Here is a 22,525-nt window from a genome sequence, read left to right on the forward strand (position 1 = left end):
GTGGAAAAGTGCTACTAAATAAACTGTGAATAGTTTTGACTGCTGGTCTCTATAACACAGTTGGACCATGACCTGTGGCTGAGAGAAGCCCTGAGTTGTCATGGTCCAGCCACTAGGATCCTTATGTTGAAGGATATGGTAGGTAGGATATAAAAGTGATTGTCATCATTGTGTCTCAAAGTAAACTCTTTTCCCAGACATTCAGAAGGTAGAAATGCAACCTCTAGCAGTATGAGTGGGCAGTAGTGCTAAATCTTTTATTGACCTGTTGTGAATTGTAGATGGTAGAAGGCCAAGAGGGCCCTTGTCAAAGGAATTGCCTTTACTACCTCAAGAGGCAGGGACCCTTTTATATACCAAGGCAGTAAGGACCTTTTCTTTTTTGTGGAGGTGATGTTTTAATAGGAGTTCCCTCATGATTTCCATTGCATTGTGTAATACGTCTCTGGGATTGCTTGTCTTTTTGTTCCTGGAGGGAGACTCCCATGGAGGTTAACTGACCTGGCTGTGGTAGCAAGATCCTGAAATGGGGAAGATGAATACTTCTAAAAGTGCTATGACCATTGTTGAAATGGATGCATTATTATGGTCAAAGTGACGACAAAAAGGAAATGAAACTGTTTCAGCAAAGACACTTGAAAGTTAACTGTTGTTATTCTCCAATATCTATGCAGGCTTATAATAGTCTGAAAAACACAGGTAACATGCTTTTTCTACAGACATCTGTCCTCAGTGTGTTGATTGAATGACTCAGATTTGTAGGGTGATATGTTCTGTTCTCTGTAGACCATCTCATTCGTTTGGAAAGTTGAGAGCAAGCCCGAGGATTTAGGGAAAGGGTAGAAGAAGATACTTTGAGCTGCCAAATTTCCATTTATGCACTGCCTTTGCTGCAGTGTAGCTGTGGTAGTAAATAACCTTGATAGGAAACAGCAGAAATTGCCACTAGTGACTTTTTTTTTTTCCTCTGTATGTTTGCTTTGAGACCTTACACCTCCGGGTGTAGACAAGTTGAACGCTCACAGGTGTAACTGGAACAGATACGAGTTAATTTTAAATATAAGGGCGAAAACTTCAAGGGTTTCGATCAAAGAGGTTCAAATGCTGATAATTCCTTTTATGTGGTTAGGTGGATTTGTTTGGGCCACATTAGCTTTTCTTTAAATGTGAAATATCAACATAGTCTTCTAAATTAAACAAGTAAAGAAAGTGTCTACTTTTTTGTTTAACATGGTCATGACAGGTGGGTTGTCTGGGAGGGAAAGTAGTTGGCACCTGCTTGGTGGAGTAGAAAAGGGCGAAGGGAAATAGGTAAATGTAAATGAAGAGTGGGTAAGACAGCTGGTATCTATGGAATGTGGCAAATAATGTAATTATTTACTGTGGGATACACTTGTTTCTGGGACAATCAGAGCAGAGAAAGTCATAAAGAAGCATGAGACATGCATCTTTGATCCTACCATTTTTAGTACCTAGTGGTGTTGCTATCATTACTTTTCTGTGTTTCTCTTTTGGAGGTATTACTTATATCTCTTTGATTCAGAGTTAAATTGGATGGTTTTGAAAAGAACTTCTGTACAAGTTACGTCAGCTTGTATATTGACTTCATTCCTGTTATTTCTATGACAGTATTACTGTGTTAAATACTTCATGTTTTAGGAAGTTCATATGAAGATATAGAGTATAAAGAGAAGTTCTACTTGTTTTTGTGTAGATTCTTTGGTCTTTTCTTTTTTTATCTCAACTGGGTCTAGTTTCAAGGTGTTTTCTTCTGTGGAAGTTTTGCTTCTGCTAAATATTTTAGCAATGAGAGGAATAGTTGTTTGTAAGATCAATGGAAATTTCAGTATGAGTAGTTTGGGTTTTCCGTGTTTCATGTATTTTGAAATGATTTTTATGATATGGAAGTGGTGTTTGAAGTTACCTCTTTGTATTTTAATATGCTTAAGTTGCATTTGGGAAAGGTCAAGTCTTTTTGAGATTAGTCTGTATTCCTGAGCTTTGGGGAAGGAGGGCGTATTACATAAGGGTCATTTTCATGTAGTGTTGTATTTATTGGCGGGTTACCACTTTTCTGATATTTTTCTACAGATTGCTAATTGTGAGGTCGATATCATTGTTGGCATGTAAATCTGTTTACTTTCTGGTGATTAGAGTGTGTTAAGGTTTTTTTTTTGGTTGACCATTACTTCTAGAAAGACATTATTAACAGAAATAGATTTTGAGCAAAAGTTAGGTTTTGAGTTTGTAGTGAAAATGAGGTCCCAGATTTCTACAGTGCCAAGTAATTTGAAAGATTTGTTTATACGTCTGCAGGCATGGTGCCCAAAAGTAGCAGATGCTTTTGACCAGAATCCTTAAATTTTTCTAGTCCCTTCATACTGCCCTTCTAAAAGCAATGAATACAAGTGATGCACTCTTTCTGCAGTGCACTGTATAGTAAGAACACTGACCTCACCCATGGTTGCTCTCTAAAGGAGGGAGTAATGATGTCTCAGCCCTTGAGAAGGATCCATCTGATGCAGTAAAAAACGGGAGAGCTACTGTTCAGAGTAGTAGCCGTGTTGAGATTCAGTACCCTACCTTTATTTTAGTTTCTCTTCTTTGGTTAACTTTACAACATTACTGTCCAAAATAACTCCTCTGTGTTTGTCTGCATGTACATACAGATTCATAAAAGCATATATAGATAGATGCATATTATGCATGTATCTATAGCTCTTTAATGGTAGAAACTAATTTCCTAGAATATGGATAGTTGAATTTGAAAATTGTAGACAGGATTATTGGCATATGAAAACATAACAAATAAATAACCTTAAGAGTGGATTCTGACTAGAATAAGGTATTATCCTGCATTCTGCAGTGGCACAAACTTCTGAGAGCTGTGTCATTAAAGAATGTAAAAAGTGTCTGATTCTAGTAATTATTACCCTTATATTTCCTTCTCTGCCAGATAAGATTAGCAATGCATTTGCCTTATATGTAGTTTTTTAAAATAAATCCAGATTTGGCTGCTGATAAACATTTTTTTTGATCTCTAGATTTGTTTAGCACAGTGTTTGATGATTAAGGCTTTTTGTTTTGTACACCTATATCATGGAGGTGTGTGTATTTCTACGTATATGATGGCATGTTTTGATATGATTTCTGTCTTGCTTGTGGTGTCTTGAGCAGTTTTTAACTTTTTTTCATTTCTTTTGTAAACAGAATATCTTTACAAATCATAGCCTGGATGTGAATGTAAGATGGTTAGCGGTATTGTACTTTAAAAATGGAATTGATCGCTACTGGAGACGGGTCGCGCCACAGTAAGTTTTGAATTCTTCCGCTTAGCTGTCTTAAAGTTGACTTTGTTATGGTTGCTAGGCGGGAAAAACAGTAGATCTTTAGTTCATAGAAATTACTTTTCAGGACTTGCTGATAAAGCATTTTTGTCGTTATATTACTTCTATGACTCTGTTCACGATTTACTTTTGAGAACTGAGTTGGAAGGCTGTTTCACAGATAATAGGTTTTGAAGTGACCTGGATTCAGTGATAGTGTCAGAAGTGAAAGGTAGTCAGTCTCTTGGAGAGTGAGAGAGACATTTCACTTTGTTTAAGCTGATTTGTATTGAATGTATACATGGGAAAGAGGCAGTAATTACCATATTAAAAAGTTCTGGTCTTCATTTTTTGTTGTTCTGATATACGGGTTCTGATAATGCAAGACAAAGAGGTCTCCAAAGAAGATGAGCAATATAAGCACTTTTCATGAGTACCATGTAATTTACTTAAAAATTATGAAAAGTGCCATTTTAATATATAACCTGTGGAATTATATACTTCCCTGTCTTTGTATGAAGTACTTATTTTTCTTTTAAAAACAGGTGTGATTCCATGAAGAGTTTAAATTCCAGAACTCATAAAGGCTTGCAAGCGTTCAGTCTCTCTTAAATGCTAGTAATAGGTGGAACTGTCACTGTCGGATGTAGGGTGTTAGATGGAATTCTAGGTTCAATTTTTCTGGATCACAAATCCAAGTTAGTGTTATGATACAAAGTATGATTTTCATTTTTCGTTGTTTGAGATAGTTCAATGTATTTTGCCTTGTATTGTAAGCTTTTCCAAAGATCTACCAAAAGAGGGAAAAATTAAACAATTCTGTATCCATGGCACATTATAAGTAGTGTAGTACTCCTTCATTATTGCATATAGCACTGCAGTATTTCTGTGGGTGAATTAGTATATAATTGCAAAATATTTACAAGCATTTGGATTATTTTTTTATGTGAAAGGAAAGTACAGTAATTTCACGATTATAAGCCGCACCATTTTGACTAAAATTTTGGTCCGAACCCAAAGTGCGGCTTATAATCAGGTGCGGCTTATCTATGGACAAAGAACAAAAAGTTGCTGTTTTAGTTTGGAGGACAGGTGTCTGCTGAGAAAGGCAGGAGCTTCTCTTTGAAATGGAGAATGTAAACCCCCTCCCTCCAAATTATTATAATTTTGAAATCAAGGGGCTTTCAGGCAAAGATATGGGAATTAGGAATAACAGCTCTTTTCTAGGAAAATTAAAATAGAAATACAGTACTACAAAGAAACAAACCCCAAACCCTGACAAAGTCAGAGTACAACCTGACACCCTGTCAGGAAGAGTGTTGGTAGCAGTCCCATTAAATGGTGGCTGCATCCTCCTGCAGTGACAGATGTGGCTCAGTTGGAGCAGTGCTCCTGCAGAAGGTGCATTTTCCCTCTGGAGGTCCAGTGGTGATTTGGAGAAATCCGTTTTTCCTCTGGAGTCCAGTGGAGAAAGGGGCTCCCTTAGTGTCCCAGAACCTCAGTTTTTATTTTGGTAAGAAATGTTGGGCTCTTTCCCCTGGCTGGAGCAACTTTTAATGGGATGAAGTAATTTTATCAGTCCCACAGGTGGGACTTAATGGGCCATTAGCAGAAAATGACTCGCTGGAGGAAGGATGGGGTGTGAAAAGATAAAGAACAATGCCCTGCCTGGTTTCAATGGATGGCCCATTAGCAGAATATCTGCTGTTGAGATAAGGATCACTGCCCCCACCCTCAACAGATGGTGATAGAATAGATACCTTTTATCACACTCTGTATTGTAATGTGCGGCTTATAATCAGATGTGGCTTATGTATGGACAAAGAACGAAAAATTGCTGGCACCCAGAAGTGCGGCTTATAATCAGTGCGGCTTATAATCGTGAAATTACTGTACCATCTTTTTCGTGAAAGACGGCATATATCTTTGACATTTCTGGTTAACAGGATTCTGCTTACAGTACTGGTACTTAGCAAGGACTGTTGGAAGAAGTCAAACATCCTTTCAGTGTGTTATTATTTTTAGATACTAGTAGCATTTCTGGCAAAAAAAGCATCGTTTATATCTTGCAGAACTAAAGACTAGAATGTTACTGTTTGAGGTAAAAATTAAATAAAAATCTTTTAATGCAGTTTTCCCATAATTTTAAATTAAAAGTAGTTTTAAAAATATTTTTTTCTTGGCTATTAAAGATTCTGTGGGTTAAATCTATATTAAATTTCCAGTGCAATCCTATTTTATCCTATTTCCAATTTTTCTGCCACTATTTTAATGCAATTAAAGTATAAAATAAATTTTTTAAATTGTTGGCTGCTGTTAAGGATTTGATGGAGTAATGCGCACTAAATCTTTAGTCTATGTCCAACTGTTTTTCTTTCTAAATTTGTTAGATATGACTTTTTGTGAGAGCTCACCCAGATCACATTTCTCGTAGAATATGTTTAGGTCGTTTTGAGAAACCCTGATTTAAACTACGTTAGTTATCTTGTGAACTAGTCATACTTCAAATGTCATGATTTTTTGAAGGCTTCATTATAGTGGCTGTGTTTTTGTTGTCTTTGCAAAATTCTTGTCTTTTGTTTTTGTGTGTCACTTCAGCAGCTGTCTCTTCTCCATCCATAGTAGTACATAAAAGTAGTATGTCAAAGCATATTTTGATGTACAGATCAGGCTAAAAACGACATTTTCCAGTGAGAGTGATTTTGAAGATGAGCCTATGAACTTCCTCCCTCCTGCTTTTTCAGGCAGCTTTTCATATAGCTGTGGTGAAAGTCTAGACTTGTCACAGACTCTTTTCAGGCACCATTTGGCCTTTTCTTTTGAAATTTGTTGTCAGCCTCCTCAAAAGCAGATCTCACGGGATGATTTTGTATTTGTTTTGATTTTCTTCAGAAATGGTTTGTCTTGAATTCAAGAGTTGAACATGTTTTTGATTTTACAATTACTTTTTTATCCTGTCTCTTGTGGACTTTGTTCTCTTATTTGAGTACTCTGTTAGCGACTTTAATAATACTTTTTAAATATATGTTTTTACTTGTGTGGTGACTCCTCATAAGCCAGGATTCCAAAACTGAAATATCAGACTTGAAAAAAATAAAACCGAAAATAATTTTTTAAGTATTTGGAAGTATATTTCTCTATACCACAGGCGCACAGAGAAAGCTCAAAATAATGTTGAACTTGAAAATTGTAAAAGACTACAGCATAGCAGATAGAAATTCATGCGTAGATGAAGTTGTTTTAATTTTTGGACATGCACAGTTCAACGCTGAAGGGATATAAACTGGCTGAGTGAGGCACATTGTTCCTGATTTCTTACCTGCCTATAACTTTTATGGATGGAATTGTGGAATTGGCTTTGTTGCAAGGCATTAAGGGAGGCTGAGGACAGTGGTGGTGGTCTGTGTTTCCTTCGGGGGCTGAGGGTGTTCTTTTCTCCTGCAGGTGTCACTGTCGTTTTGTTAAAAGCTGAATTCCTCCACCCAGGGTCCAGCAAACCCTTAGGGACTGTTGCACAGCACTGTGTGACGCTTCCAGCAGCACTGATTCCTTAGATTTTTTTTTCATTACTGTTTTCCAGTTTTGTTTATTACAAGCTTCTGTATTTGAGGTGTTCATCCCCATTAATTGATTTATTTCCTTTCCTTTGTTTAGTCTGCAATGGAAAAAACTTAATTACAGCATTTTTATTTACAATAGGTAACAAAGTGAATCCTTGCTGCTCTTAGACTGTACATATGATCAGTTTAATATAATTATAATTATGAAAAATTTTAGTGTAAGTTTAAGGCCAGGGGTCTTACAAGCCCACAAAGTAAATGAAGTCATATAGTAAAACAGGGTATTTTTTTCTTTACAAACCAGGTTTTAGGTGTTTTCTGTTGTGTCTGAAACTGAGGTATTATACAATCTACATTTAATTAAGAATAGATTTTAAAATTTTATTAATAAGAGCTTTCATGTTTTAGAAACTCCTTAGAGGATGCCTGTATATGTGGAAATGATATACTGCATTTTCACATTATAAAAGAAAAATGCAAAATCCCACAAAAATTTATTTTTCTGGAACATGATCTGTGGCTTTAGATTAATAAATTAAATAGTTACATACAGAAAAGCTTTTACTGTTGCAGAAATATCTCTAAATTTTAACCCAATGGTTTTAGACATAATTCAATTTTATGCGGAAAAAATCTTAAAACCTGTGTCTTGATTTAAAAAATAAAATTGTGGCTTCTGAATGCTACAGTTACCTTGGAAAATAAGACTTAGTGTACAGTTCTGAGTCACCAGTGAAACAATGAATTGCCTCCCTTTTGTAATATACTTTAAAAGCTAGGTCTGATGTAGGAAACAGTGAGTACTTGTGTTTTGTGCAGAGGTGAAGGGAAAGTGAAAACTAGATTATTTTTGCAAAAGTTTGTTCTTACGGCAATTCCTGCCTCTATTCTTATATTATTTTGAGATTTATATTTAGTATTTGTCTAGATTAGTGTAAAACCTGTGCTTTAGGGAGCTTTGGACATTATTTTAAATTTCAGTGTATAAAACTATCTGGCTAATATCTGTGCCTGAGGTCAGACAAGAGGAAGTGTTTGTTTGTGTGTTTAATCTTTTTCATATCCAAGCATTAGTCTTCACTGAGATGTGATGTTTGCATGCATAGTTCTAAGTTGCTGTAATGTTAGGTGAAACTTCCATCTGAGCAACCTTGGGTGATAACTTACCGACTTTTTATGAAGAAGCACCAGCTTTCTAGGTGCTATCAGTAAATGAAAATGTGTTGGCATGTTTGGTTTGGTTTTGATTTTCTTTTTCTCAGATAGTATAATCTATAAATACCAACAAAACATTTTTTTTAAAGCAGTCTGTTGTGTTTCCTGCCTGGAAATAGTAAGAAAATTGCATGAATCATATAAAGTCTGAAGTAATACAGGAGTGATATTGTACTGTATCTGGTAGTCTTAAACTGATAGAGGACACCTAAAATGAAATATGATACCACAATGCTGCACTGGAATGAAAATTAACCTTTATGGCTTAGAATTTGCCCTACCCAGTATCTCTCCCTGCATTTTATGGAGAGTGTATCAACATATTTTTCACACAAGGTATAATTTTCAAGGGATCTGTACTTTTAAGTATAAATATATTACTTGCTTGTAGAAAAGGATTTCTAATAGAAAAGACTTACTGCTTTCACAAAAACAGCTGTCATCTGATATGGTGATTGCCTTATTCTGGACATTCTTTGGCCATTATCCATTAGTATACATGGGCAAATTCATGTTCAAATCCTCAATTCTGGCAGTAATAACTCTGTAACAATTGTCTATGAGCAATCCATTTGCATTTTGTGCAGTTCTGTGGTTTTTCGCTATATATCTGTGTGTCTCATTCTGTCAATTCTCTTTTACCATTTATCTTTAAAAAGGTCACTTCAGGTCGAAAATACTTTATAAGTATTTTTTTCACTGTTCCCTCTCTTCTTAGAAATACTTGAGATAGTGGAAGAAAAAAAAATTTTTTTCTTAGTTTTGATAGTGGTTTTGATAATTACATATTAATTGATAGTAGTTTTTAAATTGAAAATAAATAATATTTTAATAAATATATCCTGGCAGTGCTCTTTCTGAAGAAGAAAAATCTACACTGCGTGCTGGACTTATCGCCAACTTTAATGAGCCAGTGAATCAGGTTAGTGGTGATTGTTTATTACTCTCTCAAGAAATGCTTGTTTTGATAGATAGCTTGGTTTCTTTCTTTACAAATTTTTAAATTATTATAATAAAATTGCAGTTTACATATTGCTTTTTAGACAGATCTTGAAGTGAGATCTTTTACCACAGATGATAATTCCTTGATTTATAGTACCACTTTGGTTGGAAACAACATGTTTTCTCTCTGTGGTTTGTTTCTTTTGGTGCTGCAGTGGCAGTTTGTTGTCCCTTGCTGATTGTCCAACCATTTAATGAAATGGTTCAAGGAATGGATGTAGCTCAAAAATAAGCTTTCCCTGAGGGATTTTTATTCTCTTACCTGACTCCAGTGTGACCATAGGAGGAAGTGTGGCAGTGGCATAGCAGGAGTGAGCTGTTGAGACTGCTGCTTCATAAACCCACCTAAGTGGTATTGCTGTCATCTGTCTAGTTACAGCATTTGTGAATTTAAATAAGCTTGATAAAGATTAAGTGTGATGGTGTCTTTTCTTACCTGAAGTGACTAATTGCAAGCTGTGATTTTGCATTAGAATAAGAATTTATTATTATATTGAGTATGGAACTAATGTTAGGGGCACAGAATATGCCCACACTAGATGAATCAATCTTACTTCTGCTGACTTTTTCATCATGTAAGTATAAGATTCTGCAAGGAAGTATTTGCTAATATTTTGAGTTGGATCTTAAATAACTTTGTCAAGGAAATACTGAAATGATTCTAACGTTCCTGAATTTTTGGACAGGATTAATGGAACTTCTAGGATGAGAGCAATTTATCAAAATTATGGTATTTTTGTCTTTGTAGATGCCCATTGTGAAATGACAATTTTGACTAGAGTTAAAAATCTTCATTGCAAATGCAGTTTTTTTAAAAAGCATACGAAGTATTTCAAGTTTTGTTATGCACGTATAGTTTCAGTGTAAACAATATGACCAAATATTACTTGTTTCTGTGTTTTAACACAAAAACTTATGAAGTATGTCAAGCTGAAGCGTAATGTGTCATTTATTTTTCTACTAGGTAGCATATAATTTGTCAAATATTTAATTTTGAAGTTTGTATGGTTTTTGCACATATAAATAGATAAATTAATGATAAAACTTTAATATTAACTAAATTGTTTGTAAAGCAATTAAACCTTTTAATTAATAGTTTTCCATACATTTATAAACATTTCATCAATTTCTATGCTAGGATAACATAGCATGCTTTGTAGTTGAAAAAGCCACTACTGATTGAACATTTCTGGAGTTCTCTGCCCATAGCTACAGTTGAGATTGGAACCTTTTTAACTGACATTTTAAAGACTAGTGGCTTCATGTTTTGATTTGTATGTCCTTATGACATTTTTAGGATGTCATTTTTTAAGATGTGGAGATGTTTGTTTTTATGGCAGCAGTCCAAGTAATTACCCGAGCAGTTATGTGCGGTATTGAAATATGTTTACAGGGTCTATATCTCTTTCTTTCCCCTTATTCCCCAATCTGTATTGTAGGTATCCTGAAGTGTCCTTTCAGAGGAATCTTTCGTTTAGTTCCCAGCCTGCTTGATAGTCTGAGTTTTGATATCCTGTGTTCCTGATAACTACACTTTTTCCAGTCACAGATAGTTCATAACACAGTTGCTATCTGCTTGTGCTTTTTGCATCACTGAAGGCAGAAAAAATTATGACTCCTGTATAGAAAGAAAAACAACACAAAAAAGTGAGAAATAGGCATATTACAGAGATGTGACAATACAAATTAATTTCCAGGGGAGATGGAGGAGAAAAAGAGAACATACTATTTGTTAAGAGCATAATTTCCATGCCTTCTGAAGATATTTACCATATGGGGGAAACAGTGGAACAAAATACTACTTCAAATGTATGACAGTAAATTCTTTTTCTTCTTTCTCCCATTTAAAGAGGCCAGTCCTCAAGATAAAATTACTTCTGACCTTCCTGAGAGGTTGCTTCTTGTATCGTATATGGAGAAGAATTTATTTGCTTCCCCTGTAAATTGACAGGGGGAATAAGCAATAATTTGATCTAGTAATAAATAGTACTCCCAGCCCTTCCTTAGGAATATTTACATCATTTTCCTGAAGCAATTCTACTCACTAAGCAGCATGGTAGGAATAAATATTGCAGAAAACTTGGTAGGGTTGTCAGACTCCAGATGAAACAGGTTAGGAAGCGGAGAAGAAGAGGAAGGGCATAGCTATATCCTCCTTAGGCCTGTGAATTGCTTGTATTCCTTGTGATAGCCTAAGTAGGTGACTTCTTCCCCAGGCTGGAAGTGTGGTTGTTCTAGTGTGTTGAAGGAGAGAGTGTCCGCTTCACTAATCCAGTCAAGGACTTTTTCAATTAGAATGGGATAAGAACAGGGAAAATAACAATGTGAAAATTTTGGATATTTGAGGTGGGGTTTTGAGGGACCATACAAAATATGTTAAGGAACGTTTAGGGAATGGCAGTTTCAAAGCAACCAAGTGTGGAATAGACAGAAAGAGGGCATGAGAAGGGCCAGTTGTGTAAACCGCAGGTGGTCTGTACTTGTGTCTGAACAAACCCTGTTCCTGACGACTACTGCCTGTCCTGTTTTGGTGACATCCCTTACCCATCTTATTGTGTAGACTCACTCTGTTCATCATGCATGTGTACTGCAAAGGACCAGGTTCCAGCTACTGGCAAGACTGGTGCGAGTGAGATCTGGGCCCAGCAACCAAAGGCAGATGAGCAGTGCAGGTGCCCCTGGCATGTGGTTCTGAAGATCTGGAGCAAGAGAGAGTCTCAATTCAGTTATTGAGATGGGGCTTAGGCTTACACATAAGTGTGCCTGGGGCTGGGAATGGCTCTATCTAAAAGTCAGTTAGAGCAGAATTAATGGTAATATGTATTGAACAGTATGTTCATAGCAAGTGATAGAAAGGATCACTAAGTTAAAAAGTGGTTCCCAAAATATTTGTTTCTTCATTTATATGATTTCCAGAATAAATAGTTACTGATCATCATGTAAAATTTAAACAAGATATTAAGTTCAGTATTTTATGTAAATACATGGTATACATAAAATAGAATGCTTTTTCTCCACATTTATTTGCATTCAGCAAACTTTAAAACAGCTTAAGTAAAAGCACACAAAACTCTAGCAATCCATACTAGTCTTTTTTGGTTCAGGTTTTAGTTGGCTGTGTATCCCATCATTATTTATTTTCTAAATTCCCTTTGACTTAGTGGTATCTGTGTTTGTTTTGTTTTGTTTTTTTTGTTGCAGATAGCGACTCAGATCTCTGTACTGATTGCTAAAGTTGCCAGAGTGGACTGCCCAAGGCAGTGGCCAGAACTTATACCCACTCTTGTAGAATCTGTGAAGGTGCAGGATGATCTTCAACAACACAGGGCGCTACTTACGTTTTACCATGTTACAAAGACCCTGGCATCCAAACGGCTTGCTGCAGATAGGAAGCTTTTCTACGATGTAAGTAATGTGATGCAGTATTGTAGAGCATGCAGACTTTGCATTGTACATGCTTATTCCTTCCTGAGTTTAGCTGGCATGGCATTAAGGGTATGTCTGTGGACTTAAATATCTGTCCTTGGAACAGAAGTGCTCTTACGTTGTGGATATATCTGTGTACTATGGAATAAGTGGAAGTCAGTTTCTGGATGCAATGTTTGAGACCTTTATTAATTTTGCATACAGCTTGAGCATTATCATAATTTCTGTAAAGAACCAGAGCTTCATCTACAGAGCATAGAACATAGTATCTACATGTCAATCAGCCCTATGATGTGTATTATCTTACTTTTCTAGGAATTTATGGAGTTTCTTTGGAGGTGTGTTCTAAATTCTTAAGTCAATACAGTCTTTAAGAAATACTGGGGTTTAGACTTATATGCTACCATATTTTAGTTTTTTGTCATCAGCAGGAAAGTGTTTGAGGTTTTTCCAGACCCTCTCTTCAGGTTAATTGAAAAGCAAGACTGCAAATGCAAAATCTCGTGTCATTCATCTTACATTCTCCACTGTAAAAATCCACTGATTAGAACACCGATGTAATTTTGGCTGCAGACCATGCATCTCCAAACCCATTTGGAGCTGTGCAACAATGTAGTACAGTTAAATGAATTTAGTGAGTTAAACATTTTTTCCAAACCTTTAAATTTTGAATTTTTGAAATTTTAGTTTATTCCTTCATTTTAAAGGAAAGAGCACTGAAAAGGAAGACTGTTTATGGAGATTTACCTATTTATCTATGTAGAAATTTCTGTCTATGTAATCAATAAGATGAAGTTTTAACCATCAGGAGTCTGAGGCATTGAAGACTGACTTGTAAATAGGACCTTTACTAACATTAACTCAGTCAAAGCAGCTAAATGAACAAGTCATGTTCTTTTGACTCCATTTAAACAAGGTGTAGCAGACTAAGTATAGAAATCTGCAGTTATGAAGCTGTCAAGGGCTACCATAACTGAGTGAGAAAACCTTTATATTCTGTTTGTAGTTCAGATATCTTTATCAGTTAAGCACTATGTGTGAACTGTAATGTGAATTAAGTTTGAGATTTGTTCAGTTTTACCTGATTAGAAACTATTTGTTATTCTGTGTTTTAAAAAAAAATGAGGGAAAAAGTCAGTGTTTGCAGCTATATCAACAAAGTAAAGTCAGTTTTGGAGTAGGCATTGTTCAATACTATTGTACCTGTAACTGCTAAGTATGTCCCAGAGTAAGCTGATTCAGACATTTACTGATTCAGACATTAATTTAACTGTAAGATGGATAGCTTGTCTTAGTGGGAGAAGAGATGATGAGGAAAACTGATAATTTTTTGAAGCTTCATGCTATATTATACACCAGCAGCTGTATTTACTGAAAATCAGGTAAGAAAGGAGCCCTAAATAGTTTTCTCTAAGGTGAGAGTCATAGACCCAAGTAGTCCAGGAAAACAGTGAGTCTATCATAACATCTTCAAATGAAGGCAAAACATCTTTCTGGAAAATATTTTTAAGTTAGTACAACTCATTACAACAAAGAGGCAAATTAAACATTGTGGCCTGTGATACATACAAAAAGCCAGATTAAATATTTTAATAGTCTAAACCAGCCTTTAAATTTAGGGATTTATTATGGTATAGCAGAATTCAGGAAACAAAATATATTCTTGCTCTTCCTTTTTCAGCTTACATCAAGTATTTATAGCTTTACCTGTTCCTTGTGGAATCATCATACAGATACATTCCTACAGCAGATTTGTACAGGGGATGAAGCTGCAGCTGCAAATTCACTAGAAAGGACCTTGTTGTCATTAAAAGGTAATAATATAGAATGACGTTAAGTGTAAGGAATGAAATAACTTTCTTCACAGGGAATATGTAGAACTTCTTTGGTAAATAGTTCCCATTCTCTAACAAAAACATACCCATTGGAAATAAAATAATATTCTTGGTTTATTCTGCCTGTACTGTTTGCAAGGCAGAAGGAGGATTGCCCATGCAGAAGGGAAGGAGAGCATTCTTGTTTCTCAGTATGTGAGAAACTGGCGTTCCGCTGTGCATCTTGTAAGTAGTCAGTGTCTAGGAATTTGGAAAGTGGGTGGCAAAACAGGATGCTTTCTTAGTGTGTTGCAATTTAGGCTTGCATGTCTTGAGCACTTAATTGAGGAAGCTGAGCTACACATTTCTTTCCATTAAGTTCACTCTGTGTCCAGTAAAAAGCTAGCCTTAACAGTTAGTGTGTTTTAGGTTGATGCTCAAATGCATATCCTGACTACTTTGCTGCTTTGAACAATGGAGATTTTTGTATTAAACGCTTGCAATGTAGATAATATGTGTACTGAATTGTTTCAGAAGATGCAATGTGCAGCTCTTCTGGGTTACTGGCAGTGATAAACCTGAGAGAATTTACAAGTGGCTTATGGACGTTACTTGACTGTACTTCACCCTTTTCCTACTGCAGGATCTTTCAGGACTTGAATACTTAGAGTTTTGTTGGAATTCTTCCTGACTGAGTAATTCTTGGCGTTCTCTTCATTATTTTACACAAGGTGTATTTTAAAGTAGTTTCAACAAGGTGAATGCTAGGTATGGATGAGGCGTCCAGGACCTAAAATAAAACTATGTGTAATTTTTAAAGCGTTGAGTTGAAAGAAAGGCATGGAAAGTGGAATTGCAATTGTGTTCTGAAACTTGTAGAAACAAGAGCTAATAAATAGCTACCCAAGTAATTTTTTTTCCCAGTGCTTCGGAAACTAACGGTCCATGGCTTTGTAGAACCTCATTGGAACGCAGAGGTGATGGTAAGTGCGTTTCTAGCTCCAGATTAGAAATCTTTTGTGATGGTTTCAGATATTCTCATAATACTGTGCAGAATAAACTTCATCTTTCAAAGACATGTTTGTTTTTCAGGGTTTTCTACATGCCGTATTTGAACGGCTGAAACAGTTTCTGGATTGTAGTAAGTATCTGAGTATTTTTTCATTGTTAAACATTAGAAGCTGACTGCAAATACACAGCTAGTGTATCATCAATAAATGTTTAGGTGCAAGGTATTTTTGTGTAAGTCAAAACGATTTCTTCTTATGCTGCTGAAACTATCAGAAGAATTCAGAAAAAGTGTCCTTTTGTATCAATGGGATAAAATCACACCAGAATTGTATTTGGTGTCATACTTCAAAAACACTTTTTTACGAGAATAGATTTTAAATTGAATAGGAAGAGTTTTTTAAAATAATTTATATGGAATTTTGATATACAGTAATTTCACGGCTATAAGGTGCACCCTTTTGACTAAAATTTTGGTCCGAACCTGGAAGTGCGCCTTATAGTCCAGTGTCCCTTATATAATGTACAAAGTTGCAAAATTTGCAAACCCGGAAGTGTGAGCTGCGAGCCGAGTCGGGAACTGTGGGAGCCGTGGCCGCCAGGCTGGGGTACACTGGGATGCGGCGCGGCCACTAGCCAGGGAGAAGCAGGGGGAAACAGCGCGGCTGCCGACCACGGGGAAGCAGCGAGAAGCGGTGTGGCTGCCGCGGGGAAGTGATGAGAAATGGTGCAATGGCCGGCCGCGGGGAAGTGGGGGAAAGCAGCACAGCTGGGGGGAAGCAGCGAGAAGCAGCGAGAAGCGCCACTGCGGGAAAGCCGTGAGAAGCGCCGCTGTGGGAAAGCAGTGAGAAGCATCGCCGCCGGTGGCTGGAGGGAAGCCGGGATGCAGCACAGCTGCACGGTGGGAGCCGTTAGCTGTGCCAGCCGGCGCCGGGGGCAGGCTGGAGTGCCAGGGCCCACTGCATGAGGAGGGCACCTGGGGCTGCGTTTAAAAGCTACACCTTCGAAAAATGTTTGCAAATTGAACACCTGCCAGTAATTTGTTACTTTGTTGTGCGCCGCACGGCTCCTTGCTGCAAAAAAAAAAGTGCACCTTATAGTCCGATGCACCTTATATGATCTGCAAAGTTGCGAAGTTTGCTGACTCTCAGGGTGTGCGCCTTATGGTCGTGAAATTACTGTATTTATATTCTGATGAAGTTCCTGGGTTCATCGGTAAGAGGGCTGATCTGGACTTTGATTCTTGTTTTTAGAAGAGATGGAAACTGCCCCCATTTGCCATTTTCACTATACTACAGTCAGGTTCCTCTTGGCTCTTTCATTTTTGACAAGAAAGATGCAGAGTTTGAATAGAAGAAATTGAAGGTCATTCTGTACTGAAGGTTGATGTTTATTGTAGTTCCCTAGAATATGAGGGTTTCTGTGTCCTAAGACAAGAACTGAGCTGAACCTTCCTATTTCCACTTTTCTGACGAGTAAATTGTTTTGCAAAAGCAGGTACAAGTACCTTACAGGATTAGTGTTTACATTTGTTATATCTACCTGTGTGCCTTCCATATGGCCCTTTCTAGTTTTTGTTGTGCTTTATAAAAGTTTTGTCTGGGTTTTTCCCAGTTTGGAATGTTTTCTAATGTGCATAATAAATTATTCTTTAAAATGGAGTTTCTAGAAAAGCATGTAATAGTATGTGGTAATAGTTTTATTAGAAGAACATCTTTGTATTTTCAGTGATTTTTTTTTTAGTCTGTACTAGCATTTGCTTGCATTATTTTAACTGCCTTTTATCATTGAATTTTCTGTAATGATGTTGTAATTGTTATAGCCTGATCAAGTGCAGTGAATTTCACTACAGTTGAGAGAAACAATTTAAGATTTTTTATTGCCAGTACTCATTACCTTGAATTTGACTTGGAATTTATTTTGTCCTAGAACTTTCAGGCTTAACTTAATCTCTTAACTACAGTAAAAATAAGTTCTTCTCCTGTGTTAATTATTTAAAACTTAGCTATCCAGAAAGAAATTGAATGTCTAAAAAATAATAGTCATGAAATGTCTGATTTACCAGGTAGAAGTATAAGAGCAGAAAGCATATGCAGAGATCGTCTAGAAAAGACCATAATTCTGTTCACTAAAGTGGTAAGTAAAATCTCTTTTCAGTTACTGTATAGTTTCTAGTTCTGGAGGCGCAGCCCCCATACAGACACATATGTGCCTTAAGGTGAATCTGTTTCAGACCTTTCAAAGAAATGGAAGGAACTGCAACTTAAGACTTCTTTGTTAGGGGTTGTATATTTGAAGAAAAGTCTGTTTATACTTATGTAAGTTGCAGCAGCCTAGAATACATTTTCTTAGCTCAAACAAAATTAAGTGCATTCTGTAAGTAAATTATTTAGCTAAAATTTGTTAAGAGTTCTGGACACATTGGTAAAACAATGGTAATGGTATTAAGGAATAAAAAAGAGATAAGCCTTTCATCTTATCTTTCATGTGCAGTTAGATCACTGCTTCTATGACTTTGTTAGTTCTTTGGGATTACTGGCCACTAATTAATCAAAAGAAAATTAACAACCTACTCTATTGCCGTGTGAGGCTTGTAGAGTGTGATACTTGGACTTGTCAGCTGATTCTCTGTAACTGTTAAATGCATATTGTATTGAAGGTAATTTTAACATAGACTCTTGTTCTGGTTTTTGGTTTTGGGGGGTTTTTTTGTTTTTTGTTTTGTGGTGATTTTTTTCGTTTTGTTTTTTGTTTGTTTGTTTTGAAGTTACCAAATCTACTCAATTCCCGTTGTTTTCAGATTCTATCTAGAGGCTGTGGGTGTAATTTAAATATTCAGCCTAGTTATGAGAAGTAAAAGCAACTATCAGCTTCACCAAAATTGAGCTGAAGATGCTCTGACACATTATTTTTGTCTTGGTACTTAGATGACAAATGTGCCTCTTTTTTCACAGACCTTAAGAGAAAGTGAAGTTGATTAATAGGTAATCTATCATCTGTAGAAATTCACATACAAGAATATACATTTAGGCATTTTGCAGTACTAAAGGAGATGAAAGGAATCCACCAGTGTATTTCAGATCACTAATAGGAAAAGCCAAGTTGAGGAAGCAAGTGTTTGTACTGCAGTGGTGTGTTGGGGGGGGAATTGATATATACTTTTGTTTACACTAATTCTAATAGGGATGAATTATCTGCTTAAACTCTTTTAAGTATGTCTGATATATTTTATTTATTACTCGCAAGCTCGTCCATTTGAAAATGGGTATTGTGCCTCATACTTAAAAGAAATAGTTTTGAACCCAAATCAAGAATTTTGCTCTTAAATTATACTTCATTAGCAATTGATACTGATCTCTTCCTAATTTCCTATCCATGTTCAGTTTTCTATAATTTTGTATAAATTGGCACCTGTTTTTGATAACTAGTTTACTAAAACATTTAATAAGACTTCATTAAAAGTGTTTTCATTTCTCTTTTTCTGCTTCCATTTTTTAAAGCTTTTGGACTTCTTGGATCAACATCCCTTCTCATTCACAGCTTTGATTCAGAGATCACTGGAGTTCTCTGTAAGCTATGTTTTCACAGAAGCTGGTGAAGGAGTTGTGTTTGAGCAGTTTATTGTACAATGCATGAATCTCATTAAGATGATTGTAAAAAATTATGCATACAAGCCATCCAAAAATATTGAAGGTACTGTTGCTATTTACTAAAATAGTTTTTTGTCTTGAGAAATATTTTGCTAGCTATTCTCAACAGTTAATACTCCTTTATTAAAGTTTTGATAATTGTTGAAATATGTATAATTGTAATTTTAACTTTTAAAGTATTAATATATATAAATAATGACATTCCAGAGGAATTTTAAATGCAAAAGGAGCAGGAATGTTTTTTCGTTTTTGATTGTTTTAGTTTCCATTGAACTAATTTTACAGAGTGCTGAGGTATAGAATTTGGTTTATTTTCATCAACTAATTTGTTGCATCTTTCCTGTGAGATATGTTTAATAAAATGCTGTATTTTCTGTAATTAACTGATACCAGTACAATGAAATACAGAAACACAGTGGATTGGAGATGCAGTCCAAAAGGAGTTCTTTTGTTTTGCTTTGTAGTACTGTGTTCAATTTCAAAACTTCTTACACTGCTGTATGTGTGAATTAAAAAAAAAAATACCTCAACCTTTCACATTGGTTTTGCATGTGGCAATGACTAGTTAACAGCTAGCATTCTCTATGAATTTTGAGAAGGTTTTATATATATACTGATGTGTCAGAACAGATAATTTGCTTAAAAACCTGTCTTACCAGCGGAAAGTCAGTTAAAGTCTGCTATGAAAATAGATTTTTTTCTATTTTTCTCAGTTGGTAAGAATTTTTTGTTTATTGATTTTTTTCTGATTTTGCTAGACTAATCTTTGATCATTAAGCCACTTAATTGTAATCTGGAATCTTCATGTTATATTTCAGACAGCAGTCCTGAAACCCTTGAAGCACATAAGATAAAGACAGCTTTTTTCACATACCCAACACTAATGGAAATATGTAGGAGATTAGTCACTCACTATTTCCTGCTGACAAAGGAAGAATTGACCATGTGGGAAGAGGATCCGGAAAGCTTCAGTAAGAAACATGCTTTATAGTTGGTTGTAGTATAATTAGATGTTTGTATAAGTGCTTTATATCCACATTTTCTCCATTAATTACCTACTGTAATATTGGCCATTTTATTTCCTGCAGTCTTCTTACATGGACAAATATTCCCTCTAGACATTCTTTTGTAATGAAAGATTTCTCTGTAGTCTAAGATCCTAACACTAAACTTTGTTTGAACCACAGTTGAAATAATACTACTTTTTTCTTTTCTTTGGGGAATAACAGCTGTAGAAGAGACTGGAGGAGATTCATGGAAATACAGTCTTAGAGTAAGTGTTCAATTTGAAAGAAACCCATTGAACATTCCTGAATGCAATTCTTGATAGTTTTGTAACCGAGACAGATAATATTTGAAATAAAATCCTTATGTTTCTTCAGATTTAGTAAAGTTAGTAGTAAAGTAAAGTTTAATTTTGTTATTTTTTCAGTGTTCAAATTTGCTGAAATACATGGGAATTTGGGCACTTAATGTTTTAGGAGGAAAGGAAAAAGATTTGCTTTAGCATTTGGATTATGTAGCATCTGGTTAAAGCCAGCAGAAGTTCTCTCTTTTTTAAACTGTTAACTGATGTAACCACTTATGATTTTGTTAGTAGACATGACAAGTGAAGGAAGTTCCAGATGCGTCTTGATTTGTTAATTATATTAATTAATTATTTGCTATATTAGTTAATTTTGTTCATATCAGAAATATGCTTTTGTAGTGTATCTCGCAACTGTAACTGATGGGGTTTGCTTTGCAGAGAGATCTCAGGTTTTTTGCTGGATTACTTTTATTTTAAAATTAAATGTTCCAGTTATAAAAGGGTGTTAAGTCCAGTCCCTGGCCTGCAACCAATAAGCCAACACAAAAGCAGCCTGTGACATACCTACAGTGTGGTCACTGGTGGTGCAGCATCAACTGTTTCAGTCCACAGATTCATTGTTCTTCTGCCTCAGAACTGGTTGATATAGATGCAGCCATCAAACTCCTGCTAGAGTTAAGCACAATGTGTAGTATAAAGAGTGGTATTTCTTACAGTATTAATTTTGTTACTATGTATTGTGTTTTAAATTGTGATCTTCCGTGCAAGGTATTCAGCACTTAAAATTTTAGCATGAAATGTATTTTAATTGCCTTTATTTTAGTAGATTCTAACCAGATCTTTTAATCTTTCAGCCATGCACAGAAGTTCTTTTTATTGATATTTTTCATGAATATAATCAGACTCTTACCCCAGTTCTTTTAGAAATGGTTCACAGTTTACAAGGTAAGGGTTTTTTTTAAAAAAAAAGAGGGAAGTACAAAACGCAGAATTGTTTAGAGGGACCCCTTTGGAAGTCTTTTCCTAAATTTGCCCTAAACCAGGACAAATACATAACATGCTCTTTCCAACTATTAAACAATTTGATCTTGTAACATCTAATTTTATATAGTGTGTTCACTCTGTATTTTTCAAAGGACTTGTTAATATTCTAAAATTATTTCTAAACTTACTGTAACAGAACACATTGTATATCTGGGAGGAGGAGGTCATAAAGGCTCTTGGGTTTTCAACTTAACTATTCTAGATGAATGACAAATGTTGTGGCATTTCTAATATCATGAGGTTTCAGGCTTTCTTGGATCTGATCCACAAGCTTAATTAATTCATTGGGTTTTTAGTTGGGAACTTCCTGTTCAAATGTTACAAGGCAGTTCATGCTGTGTCTCTGCCAAAATCTTGAGGGGGGAAAAAAAACTTTAAAAGAAAAAATTTAAGTTAGGCTGTCATTTTGGAGAGCCTAGATGACTTTCCAAATCTGAAGAACCTGCTTTAAAATTTTGTGGGTTTTCTGTATGAAGACTGAATTATTCATAGGTTGAGGAGTGATTCATGTTTTCTTTGTTTTACTTCATGATTCGTTGCCCATAAACTAAGTTTTGTAATGACCAGGAAAGATCATAAGTGGAAGTGGCTTTTTTCCCCCTGTCATTTCAGTTCAGGTTGTTTCCCCTGGTTGTTTTAGTTGAGTTGCAGTATTTTTTACTCAAGGTTATCGGAAAGGATCATTACATTATATTAAAATAAAATAAATGCACATTTTCTGAGAGTGGTTTCTAACTTCACAGATCTGTTCATAAACTACTTTGTGTACATAGGTTTTGGGATGGCTTCTTGTACTGTAATACGGGGAGTAGTAAACAGAGTTGACAGTTATAATGTGGTTTTGTTTTCCAAAAATTACCTAAGTTAATACTACTGTGCTAAAAGGTATACCAGTACTTTTTAAATTCTCCTGGGTCACCTAGCAGTTTTCTTCTGCTCTTCCTGTTTTCGAACTGAAATTTATTGTTGAAGTACTAGATGTTATGAAGAATCCATTAATTCTTAAAAATTCAGAAAATATTAACTTTTAGGCACACGTGTATAAAAAATCAGGGAACCAGGTCTAGGACCCTTTTGCATGTAGTACTGTGAGGTTGACAGTTGTCTGCAATTTGAAGGTTTTGAGTCTATTTAAAATACTTGCTTCTGACTTACATGTATGTTGTTATTA

General features: G+C 35.6%; 1 protein-coding gene across 2 annotated transcripts in view; it reads left to right on the forward strand.

Annotated features, from left to right (window-relative positions):
• IPO11 (importin 11) overlaps window positions 1-22,525 on the forward strand; it is a 96,948-nt gene that overhangs the window by 8,941 nt on the left and 65,482 nt on the right. For both annotated transcript variants that reach the window (XR_004420747.2, XM_033085610.1), the window contains exons 5-15: window positions 3,211-3,311; window positions 8,951-9,023; window positions 12,305-12,508; window positions 14,211-14,343; window positions 15,268-15,326; window positions 15,436-15,484; window positions 17,417-17,487; window positions 18,852-19,044; window positions 19,820-19,972; window positions 20,231-20,274; window positions 21,165-21,255. Coding sequence is in view for 1 of the 2 variants with exons in the window: in XM_033085610.1 (XP_032941501.1) it covers window positions 3,211-3,311; window positions 8,951-9,023; window positions 12,305-12,508; window positions 14,211-14,343; window positions 15,268-15,326; window positions 15,436-15,484; window positions 17,417-17,487; window positions 18,852-19,044; window positions 19,820-19,972; window positions 20,231-20,274; window positions 21,165-21,255 (1,171 nt within the window). In the remaining variant the exon portion in view is untranslated. The remainder of the gene's footprint in view (window positions 1-3,210; window positions 3,312-8,950; window positions 9,024-12,304; window positions 12,509-14,210; window positions 14,344-15,267; window positions 15,327-15,435; window positions 15,485-17,416; window positions 17,488-18,851; window positions 19,045-19,819; window positions 19,973-20,230; window positions 20,275-21,164; window positions 21,256-22,525) is intronic.

The sequence above is a fragment of the Catharus ustulatus genome, chromosome Z (genome assembly GCF_009819885.2).
Source record: "Catharus ustulatus isolate bCatUst1 chromosome Z, bCatUst1.pri.v2, whole genome shotgun sequence".
NCBI lineage: Eukaryota > Metazoa > Chordata > Aves > Passeriformes > Turdidae > Catharus > Catharus ustulatus.